The 22,295-nt window shown below is 50.0% G+C and overlaps 1 protein-coding gene across 3 annotated transcripts in view; it reads left to right on the top strand.

Annotated features, from left to right (window-relative positions):
* Window positions 1-22,295, top strand: part of Olfm2 (olfactomedin 2) — a 79,275-nt gene that overhangs the window by 39,637 nt on the left and 17,343 nt on the right. Inside the window, exon 2 of one of the 3 annotated variants that reach the window (XM_026779186.1) lies at window positions 17,707-17,778. The exons of the other annotated variants lie outside the window; for them this stretch is intronic. Within the exon in view, the coding sequence (XP_026634987.1) occupies window positions 17,707-17,778 (72 nt within the window). The remainder of the gene's footprint in view (window positions 1-17,706; window positions 17,779-22,295) is intronic. 3 annotated transcript variants of the gene reach the window in all.

Raw genomic sequence — 22,295 nt, 5'->3', positions numbered from 1 at the left:
CAGATCACAGCAATGCTGTAACCAGGCAACCCAGATCCTGGGATACACCAGGGTGTAACTGGAGTGCTGGCATAGACCAGGGTGGACCTGGGGCTTGAGATAGACCATGTTTGAAGTAAGTTTTGGCACAGACCGGGTGGGAGCTGAGTGCCAGCTCTCTGGTTAGCTGCGTATCCGCTGCTGTGATAACTCTGGGCAAATGAACCGGGTGCGGTGGGTGTCTCTTTGACTTAACACTTCCAGGTCACAGTTCATCATTGAGAGACCTTAGGGCAGGGATTCAAGCAGGAATTTGAGGTAGAAACCAATGGGGAAAGCTGTTGCCCAACTTGCCCAGGGCAGCACCAGCCACAATGGGCTGGGTGCCCAGGCTCACCTGCCTAAGGATGGTGCTGCCAACAGTGGGCTGGGTGCCCAGGCCCACCTGCCCAGGGATGGCACCACCCGCAGTGGGCTGGGTGCCCAGGTTCACCTGCCCAGGGCAACACCACCCACAGTGGGCTGGGTGCTCAGGCCCACCTGCCCATGCATAGCACTGCCCACAGTGGGCTGGGCCTTTTACATCAGTCATCAATTAGAGAGTCACCCACAGGCATTCCCACAGGCCAGGTGAGGCCCCTCTGGTGACTGTGTCAGGCTGACAGTGGAGAGAGCTAAAACACGGGGCTAACCCACATCCTAAACTAGATCAGAGCAGAACTCGTATAGATAGACCAGAAAATGTGTTTATGTGGGGAAGTTGATGCCCATGTTTCCCCTACCTACTTGTTGACCCATTTCTTACAAACTGTTGAGCGTTTGAATTTTTTTTAACTGTTGTTTGACTCAGGGTTATCACATCACCCAGTCTATCCTCAAACTCTCTATGTAGCCCAGGCTGAGCTCCATATCCTCCTGCCTTCATTTTCCTTTTTTCTTTCTTTCTTTCTTTCTTTTTTTGTTGGTTTTCCTGAGACAAGGTTTCTCTATATAACAGTCCTGGCTGTCCTGGAACTCACTCTGTATACCAGGCTAACCTCGAACTCACAGAAATTTGCCTCTGCCTCCCAAGTGCTGGGATCAAAAGTGTGTGCCACCACTGGCTGGCCTGCCTCCATCTTCTAAATGCTGAGATGACAGGTGTTTGCCACTAGGTCTGGCTTGGAACCACATTTACATCGCTGCATGCAAACACACATACCCTGGCTCTTGTAGTTTGGATATAAAATGCTCCCCACCCCCAGCCATGCTCACAGCTGACCAGTAGGGGGACCTGCTTGGAGGAAGCAGTCTCTGAGGATGTGCCTAGAAGTGACTCTCCTGTCTCTGGTGCCTTCCTCTCTTTCTCTGATTCCTGGCTGCTGTGAAGTGAGCAGCTCTCCATGGCACACAGTCCCACAGCCTTGATGTCTGATCTTATCTCAGACCCAAAGCAATGGGCTGAAATCTCCGAGGCCATGAAGCGAAACAATCTTTTCTCCTCTAGTTGGTTTTCTTTCATGTGTGTGTGCGCATGCACACGCGCTCTGTCATTCTTATGCAGGCCATGGCACATGTACACCAGGGGGCACAGGACGACATTGGCTGTAGCTCCACCCTGTTTGAGAAAGTCTCTCTTTGGTTGTTCATGATATATATCAGGCTGGCTGGGATCTCCTGTCTCCACCTCCCACCTCATCACAGAAGCTCTGGGATTACAGATGTGTACCACTGTATCCAGTTGTATGTGGGTTCTGGGGATTTGAACTCAGGTCCTCATGCTTGCATGGCAGGCACTTACCCACTGAGTCAACTCAGCCCCAGCTCACCAATGTTTGAAGTTTTCTCCTACAACTCACTTCTACATGCTCAGCATTGGCTGAGGGAAGGCACATGGCCACTGTGGGCAAGTGTATCCTATCAGGCATGAGAAAAGGGGTTCAACTTGTTTTGAAATTTTTATACTTCTGTGGGAAGCAAACATAAGGTGGGAGGTGCATGTGGAAGGCAGAGGACAGCGTGGGGGAGTCAGTTCTCTCCCTTCTCCATGTGGGTCCTGGAAATGGTAGGTCTTTAGGCTTGGGGACAAGTACCTTTCCCCCGAGCCATCTCACTGGCTGGAAGGTTTGTCCACAGTCTGGTGTCTGCCCAGTCTCCTGTAAATGTGTGGTCATGTCACACACTTACACACACCACCCACATGCATGCTTTATTTTTTCATAGCCTTTATTTATTCATTCTGTGTTTCTGCACACACATGGTGTGTGCGCACGCACATGCGTGCATGATTGCACACGCCAGGGCCTAGGACGTTAGAGAATGACTTGGGAGAGTTGATTTTCCCCTTCCACCAAGTGCCTTTTCCCATCTTGGGCCATGTTGCTAGACCCCTTCTCAGTATATGACCCCTTCCTTCCCACCCTTGGGATAAAGCTGGAAGTCATATATACCTTCCTGTGTGGATCCTTGCTTGTCTGTAACTAGGGACCCCAGGGTAGGAAGATTCCCACCTGGAGCTTCAGCTCGAGTTGAGAAAACAGTGTGGATGCCTTCTCTGCCCCCGAGTGGGTGGTAGTTTTCCACAGTCACCACAGAAGAATAAAGCCAGATGCTGGAAGAACTCCATCCTGGCATCAGCTTTCTCAGTCTTGCCAGCTGTGGCTTGGAAGGACAGCCTCAAGGCGAGAAAAAACCCAAAGGGGCCCCCGTTCTCCCCACTGACCCACCCGCCTGATGCCACTAGGGACCCTCTCCTTGCCCTCTCTCTGCCAGCTCCCTCCTCCTCCCAACTACTCAGATATTCCAAGGCAGGAAACTCATGAATATTTATAAGGTCCTGGCAGTGAGGGAGATAAAAAAAAAAAAACATTTGAAATTTATGAAGCTGGATCCATCTATAAATAACAGGCCCGTGGTTGGTGGGGTACCTCCCTCACCCACTGAGGGCGTCAAGTTCAGTACCAGATCTAGTGGCGCCTCCCAGAGCTGCCCCTCCATGAACACAAGTGTACATAAACATACAGAGCTCCACTGTGAATACACGGTTCTGTATGCATGTAGGTGTATGTGGTGTATGCACGCGTGTATAGGAGTTTACACATCCACACAGAGACCAGAGAAGAACACTGGGGATCCCTCTCGGTCACTCTCTTTTTCCTACTCCTGGAAAGAGACGGGGGCTAGGCTGGCAGTCAGTACACCCAAGGTCCCCCGTCTCTGCTTCCCACAGCACTGCAGTTACAGCAACCCATGCCCAATTTCTACAGGGGTGCTTAGGATTAGAACTCAGGTCCTTATGCTTGTACAGCAAAAGCCCTTATCCTCTGATCCTTCTCACTGACCCTTGGACACACAGTTTGGCATTCTTCTATTCATGACATACACGTTTTCATATTCAGATGAATAAAGAGACACGCATTCACACCCACCAGAGTCTGCCTCCCTTGCACACACTCATGTAAACACCCAGCTGTTCAGAGTGAACCAGAATCTGTCTCCTCTGTTCACACATGGGCAAAGACAGCCACTCACACTCACCCTCTGGCACCCCCAGCTCATGAGCCCCTTCCTGACTCATGACCCAAATCCAGAGTCCCTCCTCTGGGCCTCACTTTTTCCATATGCATATAAGACATGCTCAGAGTCTTATCTCTTACAGGTGGTTCTTGGAGGGTGTGTGTGTGTGTGTCTGTGTGTGTGTGTGTGTGTGTGTGTGTGTGTGTGTGTAAGTGTGTAATGAGGGGAGGAAACCAGAACCTCTTGCCCGCTAAGTAAACAGTCTTTAGCTCAGCTACCCCACAACCTCTTGTTATTTTTTAAATATGTACAGTAGAAGCTGGGAACATGGCTTAGTCATAGAGCCCCTGCCTCGAATCCCCCAGTGAGGGTCTGGGACGTGGCTCAGTGGCAGAGCCTTGCCTAGAATCCCCCAGTGAAGGGCTGGGATGTGGCTCAGTGGTAGAACCCCTGCCTAGAATCTCCCAGTGAGGGGCTGGGATGTGGCTCAGTAGTAGAGCCCCTGCCTAGAATCCCCCAGTGAGGTTCTGGGACGTGGCTCAGTGGTAGAGCCTTGCCTAGAATCCCCCAGTGAAGGGCTGGGATGTGGCTCAGTGGTAGAGCCCCTGCCTAGAATCCCCCAGTGAGGGGCTGGGGTGTGGCTCAGTGGTAGAGCCCCTGCCTAGAATCCCCCAGTGAGGGGCTGGGACGTGGCTCAGTGGTAGAGCTCTGGCCTATTTTGCTCAAGGTCCTGAGTTTCATCCTTAGCACTACCAACGAAACAAAAAACAAGGTATGGTGTTGCACACCTGTAATCTCAGGAGAAGTGGAGGCAAAAGGTTTAGACACTCGAGGTCAGTCTTAGCTTCACAGAGTTGGAGGTCCTCTTGAGACCCTGTTCCAAAATAAACGAATAAGATAAAGTCCATGGGTGGGGAGTGCTTTACATGACAGCCTGTGAGCTTCATCTCCTGGAGTCCGCTTAGAGCCTAGGACCAGGGCTGGGAGGCAGAGACAAGAGGGGCAATCAGTGAGCTCCAAGTTCTGTGAGAGATACTGCCTCAAAATAAAAAAATCCTACGGCAGAGAAACAATTGAGGAAGATATCTAATGTCTCTGGCCTCCATGCACACACAGGCGCTGTCTCTCTCTGTCTCTGTCTCTCTCACACACACACACACAACTGGGTGGGTGGGTGGACTTCAGAACACAAGCTGTATTACAGGGTCCTCCGTCTGGACCAGTGGTTCTCAACCTGTGGGTTGTGACTCCTTTGCTCCGGCAACCTTTTCATAGCCTTTCACAGGGGTGGCCTAAGAAAACACAGATATTTGCATAACAATTCATAACAGCAGCAAAATTACAGCTATGAAGTAGCAGCAAAGATAACTTTATGCTTGGGGTCACCACAACATGAGGCTCTGTATTAAAGGCCGCAGCGGTAGGAAGGGTGAGAACTCACTGACCACCGGTCACCTGCTGCCGGGAGCTGGGGGTGTCTTCCAGTCGTCTCCAGAGTGATGCTCCCCAAGCCGAGGCCATGGATATGGAGGTCACAGCTGTGTGGGGTTCAGGCAGAAACCCAAGAACAGCTCCTAACTTCCTGGGCCCTACCAAGGAGAGTCAGAGGGCCAGTAAGCATTTGTGCAGCCCCAGCGTGGTTGCTGGACACTAGTCCCCGTTCTCAGTTCCCTGGGGCTGAAAATCAGGCCAACTCGCTCCTGACACAGCTGGGGGCCCTTTAGGATTCATTAACTCACTGCAGGAGATGACTTCTGCCTCCCTGATCTGCCTGGGGATTTCAAAGGGGAGCCTCGAGGAAGAGACACCTTGAACAAAGCCAAGGAGAGCTCTTTCAGTTCGCTCGCCCCGACACCGCTCTTGCTTTGGAGGTGGGAAAAGTGTGGCCCAGAGAGGTTAAATCACTTGCCCAAGGTCACACAGCAGAAAGTGGAGAAGCCAGGTTCTGAACTCCAGTAAGCTGACTCTGGGGTTTATGTTTCTAAGTTGCACTAACTTAGAGCTAGCCACTCTTTCAAAACTGGGCATGGCAACTCATGCCTTTAATACTCCAGAGGCTGAAGCAGACATTTCGCTGAGAGTTTGAGGGCAGCCCAAGCTATATAATAGTGAGATCCTATCTCAAAAAGCACAGGGGTGGGGTTGTGTGTCCACTCTGAGAGGAGAGAGGAAGTTGTCAGAGCAGGACAGACTGGTGGAAGGAGAGTAGAAAAGGTCCCTGAAAACCTTAGAAAGCAGGCATGCCTCAGTTCCTTTGTGCTCCTGGGGCCTACCGGCTCTGTCCAGCATGTGAGGAAGGACGGAGGGATGGAGAAAGGAAAGAAGGAATAAAAGAAGGTGGGGAGAGGTCATGAAGGCTGAGAGGAAGCGGGAAGGCAAGGCAAAGAGGTGGCTCAGTGGGGAAGGGAAGACTGGCTGCGCAGCCGGGAGGTCCTGACTTCAGATTCCCAGACTCACATAAAGATCAATGCACTAACAAGCACCTGCAATCCGAGGGCTCTTGTACGGAGGTGGGGTAGAGGCAGGAGAATTCCTGGACAGGTATGGACAGCTAGTCGGGTGTATGCCCTGATCTGTCCTCGGAAATGAGAGAGGGCTCCTGGAGGTGCTGACGTTTTTACTTGGAAGGGTTCTGTGCACTAGGAGGGTTTCAGGCTGGATGGGAGGAGGGCAGCAAGCAGAGCCCAGCCTCTCTATAGTTCCCCAGCCCCGTGCACTGCCACTTGGCATAGGAGGAATCAGCACTGCCTCAGGGTTCTCCCTTTCTGGAAATACTGTGCAGATAATTATGTATCACTACCAGGTGCTAAAGAGGTGTTTTAGACATGGGGGAAGTAACGGGGACAGGATGTTCCTGTCCTTGGCTACTTCCGTCCTGATTAACTGTGTTACTCTTTCATGATTGTAATGAAATGTCTGAGGTTGAATGACTTCATAAAACAGAAAGGTCACAATGCAAGAAGTTCAAGGGTATGGGCTGAGCTCGGATGAGGACTCTGAGGTGAACACTCATCTACACAGATGGCCACCGTGGAGCCACCTCTTCTAAGATCACCTCTTACCAGAACCTTCTGGGGATACTAAACAGGAGGGGGCACCCCTCCCCAGAATTACCATAATATCCTGGGTCGCGACCTCTTACTATCCCCCATCTCTTAAGGGACCCCCACCTCTTATGTCGCTATACTGGGAACCCAGAAACTTTTGGGGAAGAAGCCACATCTAAACTAGAGCATAGTTCATCTCCCACACTCACCAAGTGTGACGATAAAGATTCCACCATGACAAGGGCCGGCAAGAAGGACACTAAGAAGGTCTGGGGCTGCTAAGATGGTGGAAGGAGAGAACCAAGTCTGTAAATTGTCTTCTGATCTCCACAGGCCATTTGTGGCCTGTGTGATGACACCCAGAGGCAGTGTGTATGTTCAAGCACAAGACAATCAATCAAATAATTGTAATTAAATCACAATAAAATACTTTGTTTCAAAGGTCTGCTTTCAGGAAACCATTAAGGAGGGCTTCTCAGAGGTGGTGGCTTTTCAGCTTCGGTCTTCACTATGGACAAGAAGGCTGGAGCCCGCAGAGATGGGTTCGCAGCTAAGACTGCTTGCTGATCTTGCTTAGGACCCAAGTTTGGTTTCCAGCACCTACAACTATAACTCTAGTTCTGGTGTATCCAATGCCCTCTTCTGACCTCTATAGGCACCTGCGCTCATGGGACATACACTTACACAGACACATATACATATAAGTAAAAAGAAAATAAATATTTTTAAAAAATTGAACTGTGGGGTGTGGTGGCACATAACTTTAATCCTAGCAGTCAGGAGGCAAAGGCAGGCAGATCTCTGAGTTTGAGGCCAGTCTGATCGACATAGTGAGTTCCAGGACAGCCAGGGCTACACAGAAAGGCCTTGTCTCAGTCAGGCGGTGATGGCGCATGCTTTTAATTCCAGCACTCAGGAAGCAGAGGCAGATGGTTCTCTGAGTTTGAGGACAGCCTGGTCTACAAGAGTGAGTTACAGGACAACCAGGGCTGTTACACAGAGAAACCTTGTCTTGAAAAACAAAACACAAAAACAAAACCGAACCAAAAGACAAAAACTAAAGACTTTGTCTCAAAAACAACAGTAAACAAAAGAAGAAAAACATAGAACATTATCTTCTTTCCTTCCAAGTCTTGAGTCTTGTTTGGGGTGTCTAAACAAGGGTGAAAGTCCCACAGGGGGTGACTTGCTTGGGACAACTGTGGAGGGCAGGAATCTGGGTTGTCAGTTCGGAGTGTGGGCTGTGTATCTGGAGCCCACGCCAGACCCTTTTGTGTACAGCTCTGTAGAGTAGACCATTTCCCAAGTGCCCCTGCTCCCTGGCTTTCCGCTTGCTTCTGGCAAGGGAAGGCTGCGGAGGGAGTTTGCAGGCTGGGGACAGGGGAACCGGGAGGGGTTGTAGGCCCTCTCCTCCTCTCTAGCACAGTCTCCCACTTCCCAGTGTCCTGAACAGTGGCTAAAACTTTTGGACTCTGGCTACACCATCTTAGGTTTACTATTTCTATGACAATGCACCATGACCAAAGCAGGCTGGGGAGGAAAGGGTTTATTAGACTTCCACATCACCGTCATGGGAAGTCAGGACAGGAACTCAAGCAAGGCAGGAGCTGGAGGCAGGAGCTGATGCAGAGGCCATGGAGGAGAGCAGCTCACTGACTTGCATCTCATTGTTTGTTCAGTCTGCTTTCTTGAACCCAGCACCACCAGCCCAGGGATGGCACCAGCCACAGTGGGCTGGGCCTGCCCCAATCAATCACTAATTAAGTGGTTACCTACAGTCAGATATCCCCCTTCCCTTTGAGACAGGGTTTCTCTCTTAGCTTTTGGAGCCTGTCCTGGAACTTGCTCTGTACACCAGGCTGGCCTTGAACTCATAGAGATCCTCTTGCCTCTGCCTCCCAAGTGCTGGGATTAAAAGTGTGCGCCACCACCACCACCCAGCTCACCTACAGACAGATCTTATGAAGACATTTTCTTAAGTGAGGCTCCCTCCTCTCAGATAACTTTGACTTGCATCAAGTTGACATAAAACTAGTCAGCATATCATCTTTTCCCTGCCCAACTTTGGCGTGGCAGCACTTTTTTGTTTGTTTTAAAGATTAATTGTTTTTATTTTATGTGTATGGGTGTGTGTCTGTGTGGGAATGTCATGTGAGTGCAGTACCCATGGAGGCCAGAAGAGGGCGTTGTATACCTGGAGCTGCAGTTACAGGCGGTTGTGAGGCTTTGGATGTGGGGGTTGGGAACTCAGCTCAGGTCCTCTTCAAGTAAATGCTCTTAACTGCCAAGCCACGACTCTAGCCCCTGTCCAGTCTTCACGGCTTCCGTAGCTCTTCAGTCACCCTTCACCTCATCTTCAAGTCCCTCCTTGGAGCCATCCAGCATTGGTGGTTCCTTTTCCCGTCTGGGAGGACACAGAAGCCCCTGCCACTAGCATCTCCTGGCAATGGAGACTGGTCACCTAAGACATACCAAAAGCTCTGTTTTTACACACAGAGACACTGAGGCACACAGGAAGGTTCAAGTCAGAGGGCTAGGAGAAGGCGCTATGCAAAGTTCTTTGCCCAAGCACTGGGCAAGGCTGTGTGCCTGGCGGGCCCATGGGTGATAATGCAATGACCACTTGCGGAGCTGGTCTCCGGAACGCCGAGGCGGGAGGTGCCTGCCAGGGCTCCTTCAGCGGGCGGGACACAGGTGCAGTTGGCCACAATGCCTGATGATTGAGGGCCCTTCTGGGCTTAGCCACCTGGCAGAACAATGGCAAGCTCCCGCTGGCTGTCATCCGCAAAGGAGGAGAGAGGCATAGGGCCTCTCTGCCTGGGAGCTACTGCTCCCCATCTCTGCCAGGATCGATTTTCCCTTCAAGTGGCCTATTCTTACTAACAAAAGGCTCGGGTGACCCAGATGGCCATTGCCGCCCATTCTCCTGCAAGTGCATTCTGTCTTTGTGTCCTGGGGACGGAACCAAAGGCTTCGTGCATGCCAGGCAAATGCTGGGCCACAGCTTTCTGCCTTGGACACAGATTTCTTTGCAAGAGGTGGGAAAGAGCAGGGAATGTGTGAACTGGGTTGCGGTGGCTGCTTTGGCTCAGTTGTGGGATAAACTGTGTCTCCTCCCAGAAGCACACATCTTAATACCCAGTGTGCCTGTGGGTGGAGATAGGGCCTGTGAAAGGGAATGGATGCGGGCTCCAAAGCCAGTCAACACACAGCAGCCCAAAAATAACAAAGTGCTGGGTGGTATTGTGTGTAACTGTAACCCCAGTGCTTGGGAGGCTGAGACAGGAGGATTGCTGTGAGTCAAGACCAGTCTGAGCTATGCAATGAGTTCAGGGCTAACATGGTGGTGATGGGGACCTTGTGGCTAACCCAACTTACCCAACAGGTCTTTGTCTTTCATCTTCCCCAACTGTAAAATGAAATGAACATCTTTTCTTTATAAATTAGTCAACCTCAGGCAATCTGTTACAGTAATAAAAGTGGTGGCTATACAGGCCTCTCGAGCAGAGACTGGAGCAGAGGAGAAATTAGATTTGGGGGGGAAAAGGAGAACATCCTAGCTCACCTTCCAGACCTCACCGCCACCCTCACCCCTAGTTTAATCTTCAGCCCTCATTAGGTAACGTTTGGATTGTTCTACTAGAGCAGAACCCCAAGGAAGGCATGACCTCATTCATAGCTGCATTCCAGAGCCTGGGACAGTACTGGGTGTAGTGTAGGTGCTCAGTGGATGTCCCAGGGATGAGCGGGTGCCCTGTGCCCACCAGACCCACAGCTCGTTCTCCCGTTCTATTCAGTCACTGCCACTTCCAGGATGCTGGCCCTCTGCCAGCCCTGCTCATTCATCTGGCAGTTGTCACACCCTTTTTATGATTGCCTCCTCACTGTCTCTTCTTGGCTTGGGTGTGAATTTGGGGAGCTCCAGAACTGCTGTCCTAACCCCCTTTGTGAGGAAAACAGCCTCAGGCTTCTAGTAAGCTTTCTCTGAACTGCAGGCTTTAAGCACTCAGAATACATTAGCTCCCTGCATCCCTAAGCCCTCAACTGTACTGTCACCAGCTTCTTTTTTTGGGAAATGAGGAACCTGAGGCCCAGAGATGGTAAACAAGTGGTCCACTTTGGGTACTGCACAGCCAAGTCAGGGGTCTGTGAGATGGCTCAGTGGGTAAAGGCCCTTGCCACCAAGCTGGTCTACCTACGTCTGATCCCTGGAACCCACGTGGTGGAAAGACAGAACTGACCGACTCCAACAAACTGCCCTTGACCTCCACAAGCTCGCAGGCCATGACGTGTGCAGAAGCAAGCACACATAGATAAACACATGCACACACGTGCATAGAGTGTAACTGGAAAAAACATTTAAGTTCAGACTGCCTGACTCTTCCTTTTTTGTACTCTAGGTCACACCCACCCAAATATTTATTTGTTTGTTTGTTTATGTTGAGACAAGGTTTCTCTGTGTAACCCTGGCTGCCTGCAAGTCACTATGTAGACCAGGTTGGCCTCCAGTTCATAGGGACTCTGCCTGCCTTTGCCTCCTGAATCCCAGGCTCATCCATTTATTTTTTTATTTTGAAAGCAGTTATGACATTCCCTGTGTGCCACACTGCATAGGGAAGCTTTTGTTTGCCTCTTTGGAGATCGGGTCTTTCCAAAGAGCCCAGGCTGCCCTTGGACTCTGGGTCGCCACACCTCTGCCTCCCATGTGCCCTGCTATGCCAGCAGGTGAACCATTTAAATACCCTGCAAGCGGCTTCTTCAGAGCCCCTGACATTCTTGCTACTCTTAGCCTCTAGCTGCAGGAGGGCAACTGAGGTGCAGAATGGTTAAGTCACTAGCCCAGCATCGCACAGCAGAACTAAGATTTGGACACAGAAAACTCGGATCCAGAGTCAGCTGAAAGGACCGAATGCATTTAGACATTTGTTTGAAACCTTGGAACATTAAGTTCAGGGGTACACCCGAATGCTGAATGCTCAGGACACCCAAAGGAAGTAGCCACCTTGGAGGTGTGGTTCAATGGTAGATTCCTGCCTAGAATCTTCCAGTGAGGGGCTGGGACTCAGTGGCAGAGCTCTGGCTTAGCATGCTCAAGCTTTGTGTTCGATGAACAGCACAGAATGAAAGAAGAGGAGGGGGGTGGAAGGGTGGCAAACCAGCTGCTCTCCGGGACCCCCAGGCACTCAGCAGGAGCCAATGGAGGCGGTCCCAAGCGGCAGGCAGCTGCTGGCCTGGGGCTCCTTGGGCAGCAGGTAATTCCTCTCCCTCATGTCCCTGTCCTTGCACAGCTTCCACCGCCTGTATCCAACCTGCCCGGGAGCCTCCTTGCAGCAAACGTTTCATTTTGTGCCCGGGTGTCCCTGGCTATCCGTACAAACGCCTCCGCCAGCCACGGAAGATAAATTTCTCCCGCGCCGACCTCTCCGCGCAGCGGGATTGATTTCCGAACTCCAGCCCCTGCCGAAGCTCAGACCCAGCCCCCACCGCGGGCACTGAGGGCTGCAGATTTATACCCTGGCCAGAAATTGAATTCCTGTAAGTCGAGGGAAGTGTCTAAAAAGCTCATCCGGGCTCATTTTTACTTCTGACAAACTTCAGGTGAGAGATTAAACCGGAGCCGGGGCTTCCAACAGTATGGACCCTGCAGGCTGAGAAACCACCATTTATCTTCCGTTCCCACCCTCTTAGGGCTGAGAAAGCAACCGGATCTGCAGGCTGCGAGGTTAAAGGGTGGGTTCCGGTTGCCAGCTAGGAAAGGGCATCTGCTCGGCACTCCCAGAGACTGGCTTTTTGATCCCCATTGCAAATATGGAGACATTCACAATGATGCAACTTGAAACCGCTCCTTTGGATCTTCAAGATGGCTCGCTGGTAGTCACTTGCCAGGAAAAATGAGGACCGAATGGAGTTCATCTTTGGGACCTACACGTCAGAGGGCCAAAACCACCTCCCCAAAATTGTCTGCTGACCTCTGAACATTTATCATGACAGCCCTCCCCCAAATGGATGACTAAATAAATAAACAAATACCCACTTTAAAAACAAGGGGCTGGAGAGATGGCTCAGTGATTAAAGGCTCTTGCGGAAGACCTGAGTTCCTATCCCAGCAGCTAAGCAGGTGGCACACAACAGTTCCTTGCCCTCTTCTAGCCTTTAAAGGTACCAGCCCTTGCCTTCTCTCTCTCACACACACAAATTAAAAATAACCAATCGTTTTTAAAAATTGGAAACACACACACAAAAAAATAAATAAAAATAAAATAAAAATTGGAAACACTTATTTTAAGTAGGCTGTGGCAGGTAACCTGGGCCCTTGCTAGTTCTTACGAAGCTTCCCTGGTCTGTGTAGCAAAGAAGACCTCAGAGTCTGTGGATAATTCTAGAACCCTCAGTCTGACTGCCCAGCACTGCCAGAAGCCCAGAGAAAACCCGGAGGAAGCAGAGACAGCGAGTGGAAGGAGGAGCCACTGGAGAGGCCTTGTAGCTCACCTGGAAAACCAGCTGTCTGATGCAAATGCAGTTAGCGCTCCCATCCTTGGTTCAAAAGCCGCTAAGTATTAAAGAAATGAGTCCTTGATGTCAACACAAAAAGGATCAAAACGGAATCTCTCTGAGAAGACAGGCGTTTTTATGTCTCTGTGAACTTCGCTAGATCTGGCCTCTGGCAGGGAGCTGTGGACTGAGAGCTAAATGACTGTGGATCTGGAATTTGTTCCTTCAGTAATTCAGCCGCAGCAACTGCCGACAGGCAGCAGGCATCTGAGGGAACCTGCAGACAGATGAAACGGGTGTAGGAATGTGGGTCCTGGTCCCCCTTTATTTTACTTTTTTGGGGGGGGTTTGGTAGTGGTAGTGGGACCCAAGGCCTGTGCATGCTCACAAGTGCTCTACCCCTGAGCCATGCCCCAGTCCCTCACTGAGGGATTCTAGGCAGGGCTCTACCCCTGAGCCACGCCCCCTAGCCCCTCACTGGGGGATTTTAAGCAGGGGCTCTACCCCTGAACCACACCCCAGCCCCTCACTGGTGGATTTTAAGCAGGGGCTCTACCCCTGAGCCCTGACCTAGTGAAGTTCCTGGGCATAAGAACCAGTAGGAGGGTCTGGGACTGAGGATCCATTTAGAGAACTGGGCAATCAAGGGCTTCCATAACCAAACAGCTATTGGGCATTCTACAAACTCCGAGTAGTGTCCTTCAAGGCTGTCAAGGTCACAGGAAGGAGTGGGGACACTGTTCGAGAGCAGACGAGAGTAAGAAAATGAGGTGACTCAGTGCGGTGTGGGATCTTGGATTGGATTCTGGACCCAAAAAAGGACTTGAGTGGGAAAACTGGAGAAACTGGACAAGTCTGAATTCAGTTAGTAGTGTTGGGGGTTCCATTGTGATCCCTGTGCTGGGGTTATGTAAGATATTAACAGTGCAGGAGGAGGGCGACCAGGCGGGTGCCCCCTGGCTGTCTAGTGGAATTTTTCCTATAAATCTAAACTTATTTCAAAGAAGACATTTATTAGAGAAGTCAGCAGGGCACCCACAAGCGTTCTGGAGGCTGGCAGGTAGTGTGTGACGAGAGCCCAGGACTGCGGACCACATGCTCAGCACTGCGAGTAGCTCTGGGTGGACAGGAGTCGATGACGTCCCCAAAGCATGCCCGTGACACCCACATTGGTTCAGATATAGTGCAAGTCAGCCCCCAGGTTCACACTCCTGAAATGATGGAGCCGTGTCTGCAGTGTATGTGGAGGGCAGAGCTCAGCAGCATCAGGATCTTCCTGCTCAGGCACCTCCTTCATTTCTTCACTTGGTTTATTTGTGTGTGTGCGTGCGTGCTGTGTATGTATGTGTGGATGTGTGTGCATATATATGTGTGCATGTGTATTGTATTATGTGATGTGTATGTGCACTGTGTGTGTGTGCAGTGAGGGAGAGAATTTTTACTGCCATTTTACAGATGACACAGACCAAGTGATGTACCTGGCAACCTACCAAGGGAGAGGAAGAAGCAGATCCAGGACTTCATTCATAATGGCTTAATCTCACTGGGTTCTTCATGAGAAACTAGCTGCCAAGCACTTAGCACAGGGTGTCGCTCAGAGGAGTGAAATAAATGTCCCCTGTTATTTATTATTAATTGTTAACATGGCTGCCATGGATGTACTACTACAGGGTTTCTTGTATGGGGTTGTCACACAGCACTGTCGCAGTGTGTACATATGTGCATATGTGCGTACATGCATGCATATGTATGTAAGTGTGGGGGGGGAGCATTTAAGCGGGGGGAGGAGGCTGGGTTACTCTATTTCCTTTGACTGTAAGAAAATTCTAGGGACTGGGTCACGTATGAAGAAGAAATGTCTAGGGGCTGAGACTCCTAAGCTTGCGTGTTCTTATGAGTTTACCCTTTGGTAAGGGGCTCATGATGGATGTCATCACCAGTGCCGAGAATAACTACAGCAGGGGCACACGATGTGACAGGAAGTCGGGGCTATTCAGGACCCAGGCTCACTTCTGTTATTTACCTGCTAGTTGTCGTTGGAGTCAGGGTTTCCATACATAACCCCACCCCAGCTGGCCTTGAACTTAGGATTGTTCTGTCTCGGCCTCCAAGTGCTGGAACTGCAGGTGTGAACCAAAATGCCTGGCAAGGCGCACCCTTTGTAGTTATTTTATTAGCTAGTTAGTTAGTTAGTTTTAGACTGTTTTTATAGTGACCCATTCTTGTGGGCACTAATCATTCCATGAGCCAGCATTAGTCTTTGTTGTATGAGACTTTTCCTGGGGTGAGCTAACATCTACAGACAGGGGACTGATGACAGACCAAAGTACAAATAACACCAAACCCAACTTGGAGAACCATTGTGCTTTAGTGGGCTACTTACAGGCATGTGGGTGAGCCTACTTATAGGAGCAGAAAAGACTCAAAGACAGCTACATCATTGCAGTCCACTAGAGCATGGCAACTTTCCTCACACAGCTGGGAACCTGGAGCATACTGCACAGCCTGCAGGCAGCTGACAGGTTGGAGAGCGTCCTTTCCAGAAAGCTTAGCTGGTCTCTGCCTCTTCCAGGCAGCTGGGCTTGTCTTAGGGTCCTCTTTGCAGCTTGTCTTGTCTGAGAGTGACTCTCAACAATCTTTACATACTCATGGGCAGGGAGGGGCCTAGTGAATCTAGTCAGTTTCAGGAACTTCCTGCAGCTATTTTGAGTTGTTGGTTTCCTGTCTTAAGGAGTTTTCCTGGAGGACAGACACTTTTGCAACCTCTTGCAACAGTGGTTCTCAACCTTCCTAATGCTACAACCCTTTAATAGAGTTCTTCATGTTGTGGTGTCTCCCAACCATCAAATTATTTCATTGCGACATCATAACCATAAATTTGTTACTGCTATGAATCATAATGTAAATATGTAATATGCAGGATATTTGCTATGTGACCCCTATGAAAGGGTCATTCGACCTCTAAAGATGTTGCAATCCACAGATTGGAACTGCTGCTGCTTTACAATATCCTGTTGCTTCACCTCCTTGTAAACGCCCTGCCCTAAAACATACTGTTGTTTCACTTCTCTTAAGAAAAAGACAACTTAGATTTTTTTTTTTTTTTTGGTTTTTTCGAGACAGGGTTTCTCTGTAACTTTGGTGCCTGTCCCGGAAACTAGCTCTTGTAGACCAGGCTGGCCTCGAACTCCCAGAGATCTGCCTGCCTCTGCCTTCCGAGTGCTGAGATTAAAGGCGTGCGCCACCACCGCCTGGCACTTAGATTTGTTTTTTTATTTTGTGTATTTGGGTGTTTTACTTTAATGGATGTTGCTGTGTCTGCTGCCCTCTGTAGAGGCAGTTGGATCCCAGGACTACAGTTAACAGATGATTGTGAACCACCACGTAGGGGCAAGCAACCAAATTCTGGTCCTCTGCAAGAGCAACAAGTGTTCTTAATCATCGAGCCACCTCTTCAGTGCTTGTGTCTTTTACACCCGACAGGCAGTGGTGGCACTCGCCTTTAATCCCAGCACTTGGGAGGCAGAGGCAGGTGGATCTCTTAACTTCGAGGCCAGCCTGGTCTACAGAGCAAGTTCCAGGACAGCCAGGGCCACACAGAGAAACCCTGTCTTGGAAAAAACTAAGTTTCCTTTCAAGATGGAAGGTTTTAACCTTGGAGGAAACTGCTACACATCGGCCTCTTCAGAGAACCATCTCCCGGTAATCACCAGGACCAGCTTCCAGCACACATATACCCAAACCTTAACGTGGCTCAGTTGAGAGGGAGGGAAATTCCACTCTGCTGGTTGTTTGCAGATTTTTGTTCATGTTGTGTCATTTCCCTGCCTGGCATGGTAGGCATTCCTGATAGCCCAATATTTGGGAGGGAGAGACAGGAAAGTCAGCAGTTCAAGACTAGCCTGAAACTACATGAGACCCTTTCTAACATGAACAAAAAATGGGGCTGGAGAAATGGCTTAGTCTGTAAACCACATGCCATGCAAACATGCAGATTTGAGTTTGGAACCTCAGAACCCATGTGAAAACTTCACATGGCAGCGTGCACCGGTGACCTCAGCTCTGGAAAGGCAGAGACAGTGGGATCCCTGGAGCTCTCTGGCCAGAAATCCCAGTAAGTCAGTGAATTCAGCCCGAGACACTTTCAAAAAAATAATACGGACAGCTATAGAGTAAACCCCCCAGTGTTGGGCCTCCACACATGCGTACACACTCATGCATATACACGCACACGCAAAATAAGTATAAGGGTGGATGGATAAATGAATGAATATACAAATGGAAGGATGGGTAGATGGAAGGGTGAATAGAGAGATTAAGAGATGAATGGGTAGATGAAGGGACGGATAAATAAAAGTTGGATGGAAGGATGGTGAGATACTAGATGAATGGGTGCTTGAATGCATGGACAAAGAAATAGCAATATAGACTAATTAATGGATACATGAATGGATGGATAGGTAATAGATGAATGAATGGATGGATAAATGAGTGAATGAATGAGGATCCATATGGACGGATGGGTGGTCATGGGTTGATAGATAACAGATTGATGGATATGTGGCCAGATCCTGGTTAGATGGCTCGTGGATGGATGGATCGTGAGTTGAGAATATATGAGTGAGCGAGTGACTGATGTGTGAACAGGTGAGGGGTGGGCGTTCTCAACACTATTACCTGCTCTGCTTCCCAGCTGTCCTGGGCAGAGCCACTGTGGCTCACACTGAGGAGGCCCCAAGGATTCCCTGCCCTTCAGCCTGGCCAGGTGAGCCACTATCTTTTTTAAGGCCTGACAAGCTTATCACTTAGCTGGGATTTGCTGAGCGCCTCCAAGTCTGACAAAGGCAGCTGGCTATTATTTCAAGCCCTCCAAAGGGCTGGCTGCCGACACGGTTCAGATGCAGCAGCCTGGCGTGTCCTTGATTCATTTATCACAACCCGTCTTCCGGAACTGCTTCATGACCTGCTGGGGGCCTGTGTCAGCCTGATCTCAGCCTCCTGGGAGAGAGGGAGGGAGCGGCATGGTGCAGGCGGGGTGGAGGGGGTGGGCAATGGACGGGTGGCTATTCACTGTGAATGTGTGACGACATTCAGTCCCTAACTTACCAGCTCATCAACATTTAGTCATTCAATGAACATCTGCAAGACAGACAAAACTCCCCACCCTTTCAGGGCAGAGGTAGCACACATTTTTAATCCCAGCACTGGTAGACAAAGGTAGGCGTGATCTCTGAGTTCGAGACCAAACTGGTCTACAGAGTGAGTTCCAGGACAGCCAGAACTACACACAGAGAAACTCTGTCTCAAAAACCCAAAACAAAGAAACAAAAAATTCCCCACCCCCATGCCACTTCCTGTCTTGGGCAGAGGTCTGTCTCAGTCACACCCTGAGTCCTGAATGGCCATGGGGACCCATGTTCAGAGGAAAAAGACAGGGGGAGGACAGCAAGGTCATGTTCAAGGTCATGTTCGCTGTGACCATATAGCTTGAAGGGAGGCTGTGTCACTGTGGCTGAGTCTTGACTTCTCTCTGCCCTAGAGAAAAGTGGCATCTCTCGTGGTAAGGATTAAACCTGTTAGTAGATGCCAAGGGCTCAATCAGATGCATAACCATTGCTAGGGCTTCAGTAACCTTTATTGGCTGCTCGGTACCACAGGTTCCAAGTCATTGTGGTGCTGGGATCTTCTTCCACCGCCTTCTCTCTCTTCCTGAGGATGGAGTCTGTCTCATTTATGCTAAACAAGCTCTTTACAAACGAGGTACACTCCAGCCCTTGTCAAGGTGTTCTTTAAGAGGTGGAGCTCAGCTGGGATCCAGTACCCTTGAGAAACTGTCTCAATCAAAAAAGAAGTGTGGTCTGAAAGATTATTACCATGTTTGGGAGGGACTGTGGGCCCAGCCTCCTTGGCTCTGACCTGGAGATGTGCATCTTTCCCTGTTGGTGTGACAGAAATACCCTGACAAAAGCAACTTCAGAGACCAAGAATCCATTCTGGCTCACAGGGCCAATGAGATGGCTCACTGGGTAAAGGGTCTTGCTGCTCAAGGTTGGGAGCTGAGTCTACCTCTGAACCCACATGAAGGTGGAAGAGAACTGACTCCATTGAGTTGTCCTCTGACCTCCACATGCACGCTGTGACACACATGTCCCTCGCTACAATAATAACCAAGTAACAAGGCTGGAGCAATGGATTAGTGGCTAAGAACACTGACTGTGCTTCCGGAGGACCTGGGTTCAGTTTCCAGCACCCACATAGCAGCTCACAACTGTCTGTTACTCCAGTCCCAGGAGATCCAATTCTGTCTTCTGGCCTCTGTACGTATGTGGCACACAGACATACATGCAGGCAAAACACCCATAAGTATAAAATTTAAGAATGATTTTTAATTAAAACAAACTGAATTCTGACTCCTAGTTCAGGGGTAGAGTCCATCATGGCGGGGAGGTCGAGCGGCATCGACAGTCACAGAAGAAAGCACCGGGTGCTGCTGCTCAGCCCACGGTTACTGTTTTTGTCAGCTCTCACACCCAACCTTGGTTTCAGTCTGGCCATTGTAGTATTATGACCAAAACAACTTGGTGAGAGATAGGTTTATTTGACCAATATATGGGGAGTTAGGGCAGGAAGTCAGGGCAGGTGCCTGGAGGAAGGCATTCCAGCCGAGATTACAGAGGGTCGCCCTTGTTCCCCATGGCCTGCTTAATCCACTTTCTTAAACATGCCAGGGCTGGCACTGCTCGCAGTGGGCTGGGTCCTCCGATACCAACCGTCAGTCAAGAAACTGGCCCACAGGCCAATCTGATAGAGAAATTTTCTCGATCGAGAGTCCGTCTTCCCAGGTCATTCTGGCTTGGATCAAGTTGACCAAAAATGAACCAGTACACAGTATAATCAAAATAACACCTGACAGGCTTGCCCATTTCCCAGGTGGGTCTAGATCCCGTCAAGCTGATAATTAGCGTTGCCCGTCGTGAGGAATTTGTACCCTTCTGACGTGGGCTGTGACGCCATCTATCACAAGGCAGTCTCTAGAGCCACCTTGAGACAGCCCTGTGTCCTTGAACCTCTAGGGTGGTAGGTTAAATAAACCTCTTTTCTTTCAGAGCAGTCAGGCATGCCAGTATAGTGATTAAGAAGACAAATAAAAACAAAAATGTCTAGGAGCTAGCAAGGTGGCAAACCGGAAGCCCTGAGTTGAGCCCCAGGACCCACAGGCGGAGAGAGAACCTACCCCAAAAGCTATCACATGGCCGCCACATCCACACAAACACACACGCAATAATAATGATAATAAATAAAATTAAATTTGAAAAGGACAAACACAGGGCTGTGAGATGGTTGAGTTGGTACAGTGCTTGCCTTGCAAGCATGAAGACTCTATTTTTAACTAAGTGAGCCTGGCGGTACGTGCTTGTAATCCCAGTGCTGGGAGGCAGGGAAAGAAGGAGCCCTGGGCATCACCGGCAGCCAGTCTAGCTGAATTGAGAGCTTCAGACCAGGGAGAGACTGTGTAAACGTTAAGGCAGGGCTGGCAATATGGTTCAGTGGCTGAGAGGGCTTACTGTGCAGGCCTGGTGACCTGAGTTCCACCCCCAGGTTCCACAGGTAAGGAGAGGACTCCACAGAACCGCCTCTGACCTCTGACCTCTACGTGTCAGCACACAAAATGAGAAGATATTTGTAAAGAGGTGGGTGACTCCTGATGAGCGAGTCCTGAGGCTGTCCTCTGGCCTACACACACACCTAAAAGTTACTTAACTGGCCTTGGGCTATTATGAGGTGGCAATTGTAGCCGCAGAGCTGGGGTATAGCTCAGGGATAGAGTGCCTGCATAGCACCTGTGAGAACCTGGGCCCCATCCTCCACATCATCGAGAAAATTATGCCGCGTAATGGTGATGATAGCCAACTTCTGTAACTCTGTCTGTCTTCTAATTCTAAATGCATGTGCTATTCTTTTTAAACCATTCTGTCCTCCCAGGGATCCTTGTGAAATAGGGACACTTAACAGGCACAGGTAAGTTAAACAACTTGCCTGGGTTACACAGCACTCAAATCGTCAGTCGAGAACATGAGTCCAGCAGGACCCTGTGGAGTGGGTTCTACTCTGACAGAATAGGAGTGGGAAACACCCAGAGGCCACATGTGGTGGTGCACATCTGGAGTCCCAGCACTCTGAGGGTGGAGGAGGGAAGACTGTGAGCTTGAACCAGTCTGGGCGCATGACTGAGAATTTGTCTGAAAAGAGAGAGAGAGAGAGAGAGAGAGAGAGAGAGAGAGAGAGAGAGAGGACGGAAGAACAGGAGAGGGAAAAAGAGAAGATGGAGAGGAGGGGGAGAAAGAGATGTAAAGGAAGAAAATAAAGATGAAAAAGAAAGAAGAGTGAAGGGCAGGCAGGGGTGGTGGAGAGAAGGGAGAAGGGGGAGGGGCAGCTCCTAACCGTAAAGATTTTGGATTTTGCCCGGAAAGACGTGGGTGACATCACAGAGTCCTTTTTGGGAGGCCGTGGGAGAAATCCCCGCCTGTTCTCGGTACCAAAAATAGTAGCTGCTTCTTGGAGCATCTGGTGTACTTTGCTTTCGGGACACTGGGGATGGCAGAAGTGACCAGTTTTCACTTTTTGAGTTTTCTGCTAAGGAACTCCAAGCCAAATTCTTGCCCAACCATATGCTGTCGGGGTCGGGTTTTAACAGATTCATTTTTCTCAGTCTCCCTTCTGCTTATGTCTCTCTTGCTCCTTTGCCAAAATAAAAAAAATGAATTTAAACAAGCCTGAGATGCGGGGCTGGGTCTCGGTTGGCTGAGCACTTGTCCAGCGTGTAGGAAGTCCTGGGTCCCCTCCTCAGAGTGACTTGGAACCGCGTGTCCATGATCGTTCTCAGCCACATAGAGTTGGAGGCCAGCCTGGGCTGCACGAGACCCCATGTCCAACAAAACAGAGCAAGGTGTGAGGGCGGGAGGGTTACAGAGTTCTAACAAGACTGACGGGCCGGGTGTGGCGCGGTAGTGAGTCACTTGTCTAGTGATGAGCAGGCCCTGGGCTCCATCTCCATCTCCTTACAGAAGGATTCATGTTCATATTTTAAGAGAGGGGTTGACTGGCGACGGCGAGATGGCTCAGTAGGTAAAGGTTCTTACTGCTAAACCCTGACTACCTGAGATGGCATCCAGGGGACCCACATGATGGAGAGAGCCAACTCCTACACGTTGTCTTCTGACCTACATTCTCTCTCTGTCTCTCTCTCTCTCTGTCTCTCTGTCTCTCTCTCTCTCTCTCTCT

Source organism: Microtus ochrogaster, chromosome 5 (assembly GCF_000317375.1).
Source record: "Microtus ochrogaster isolate Prairie Vole_2 chromosome 5, MicOch1.0, whole genome shotgun sequence".
Taxonomy (NCBI): domain Eukaryota; kingdom Metazoa; phylum Chordata; class Mammalia; order Rodentia; family Cricetidae; genus Microtus; species Microtus ochrogaster.
Note: the sequence above shows the minus strand (reverse complement) of the source record. Positions and strands in the feature narration are given on the sequence as shown.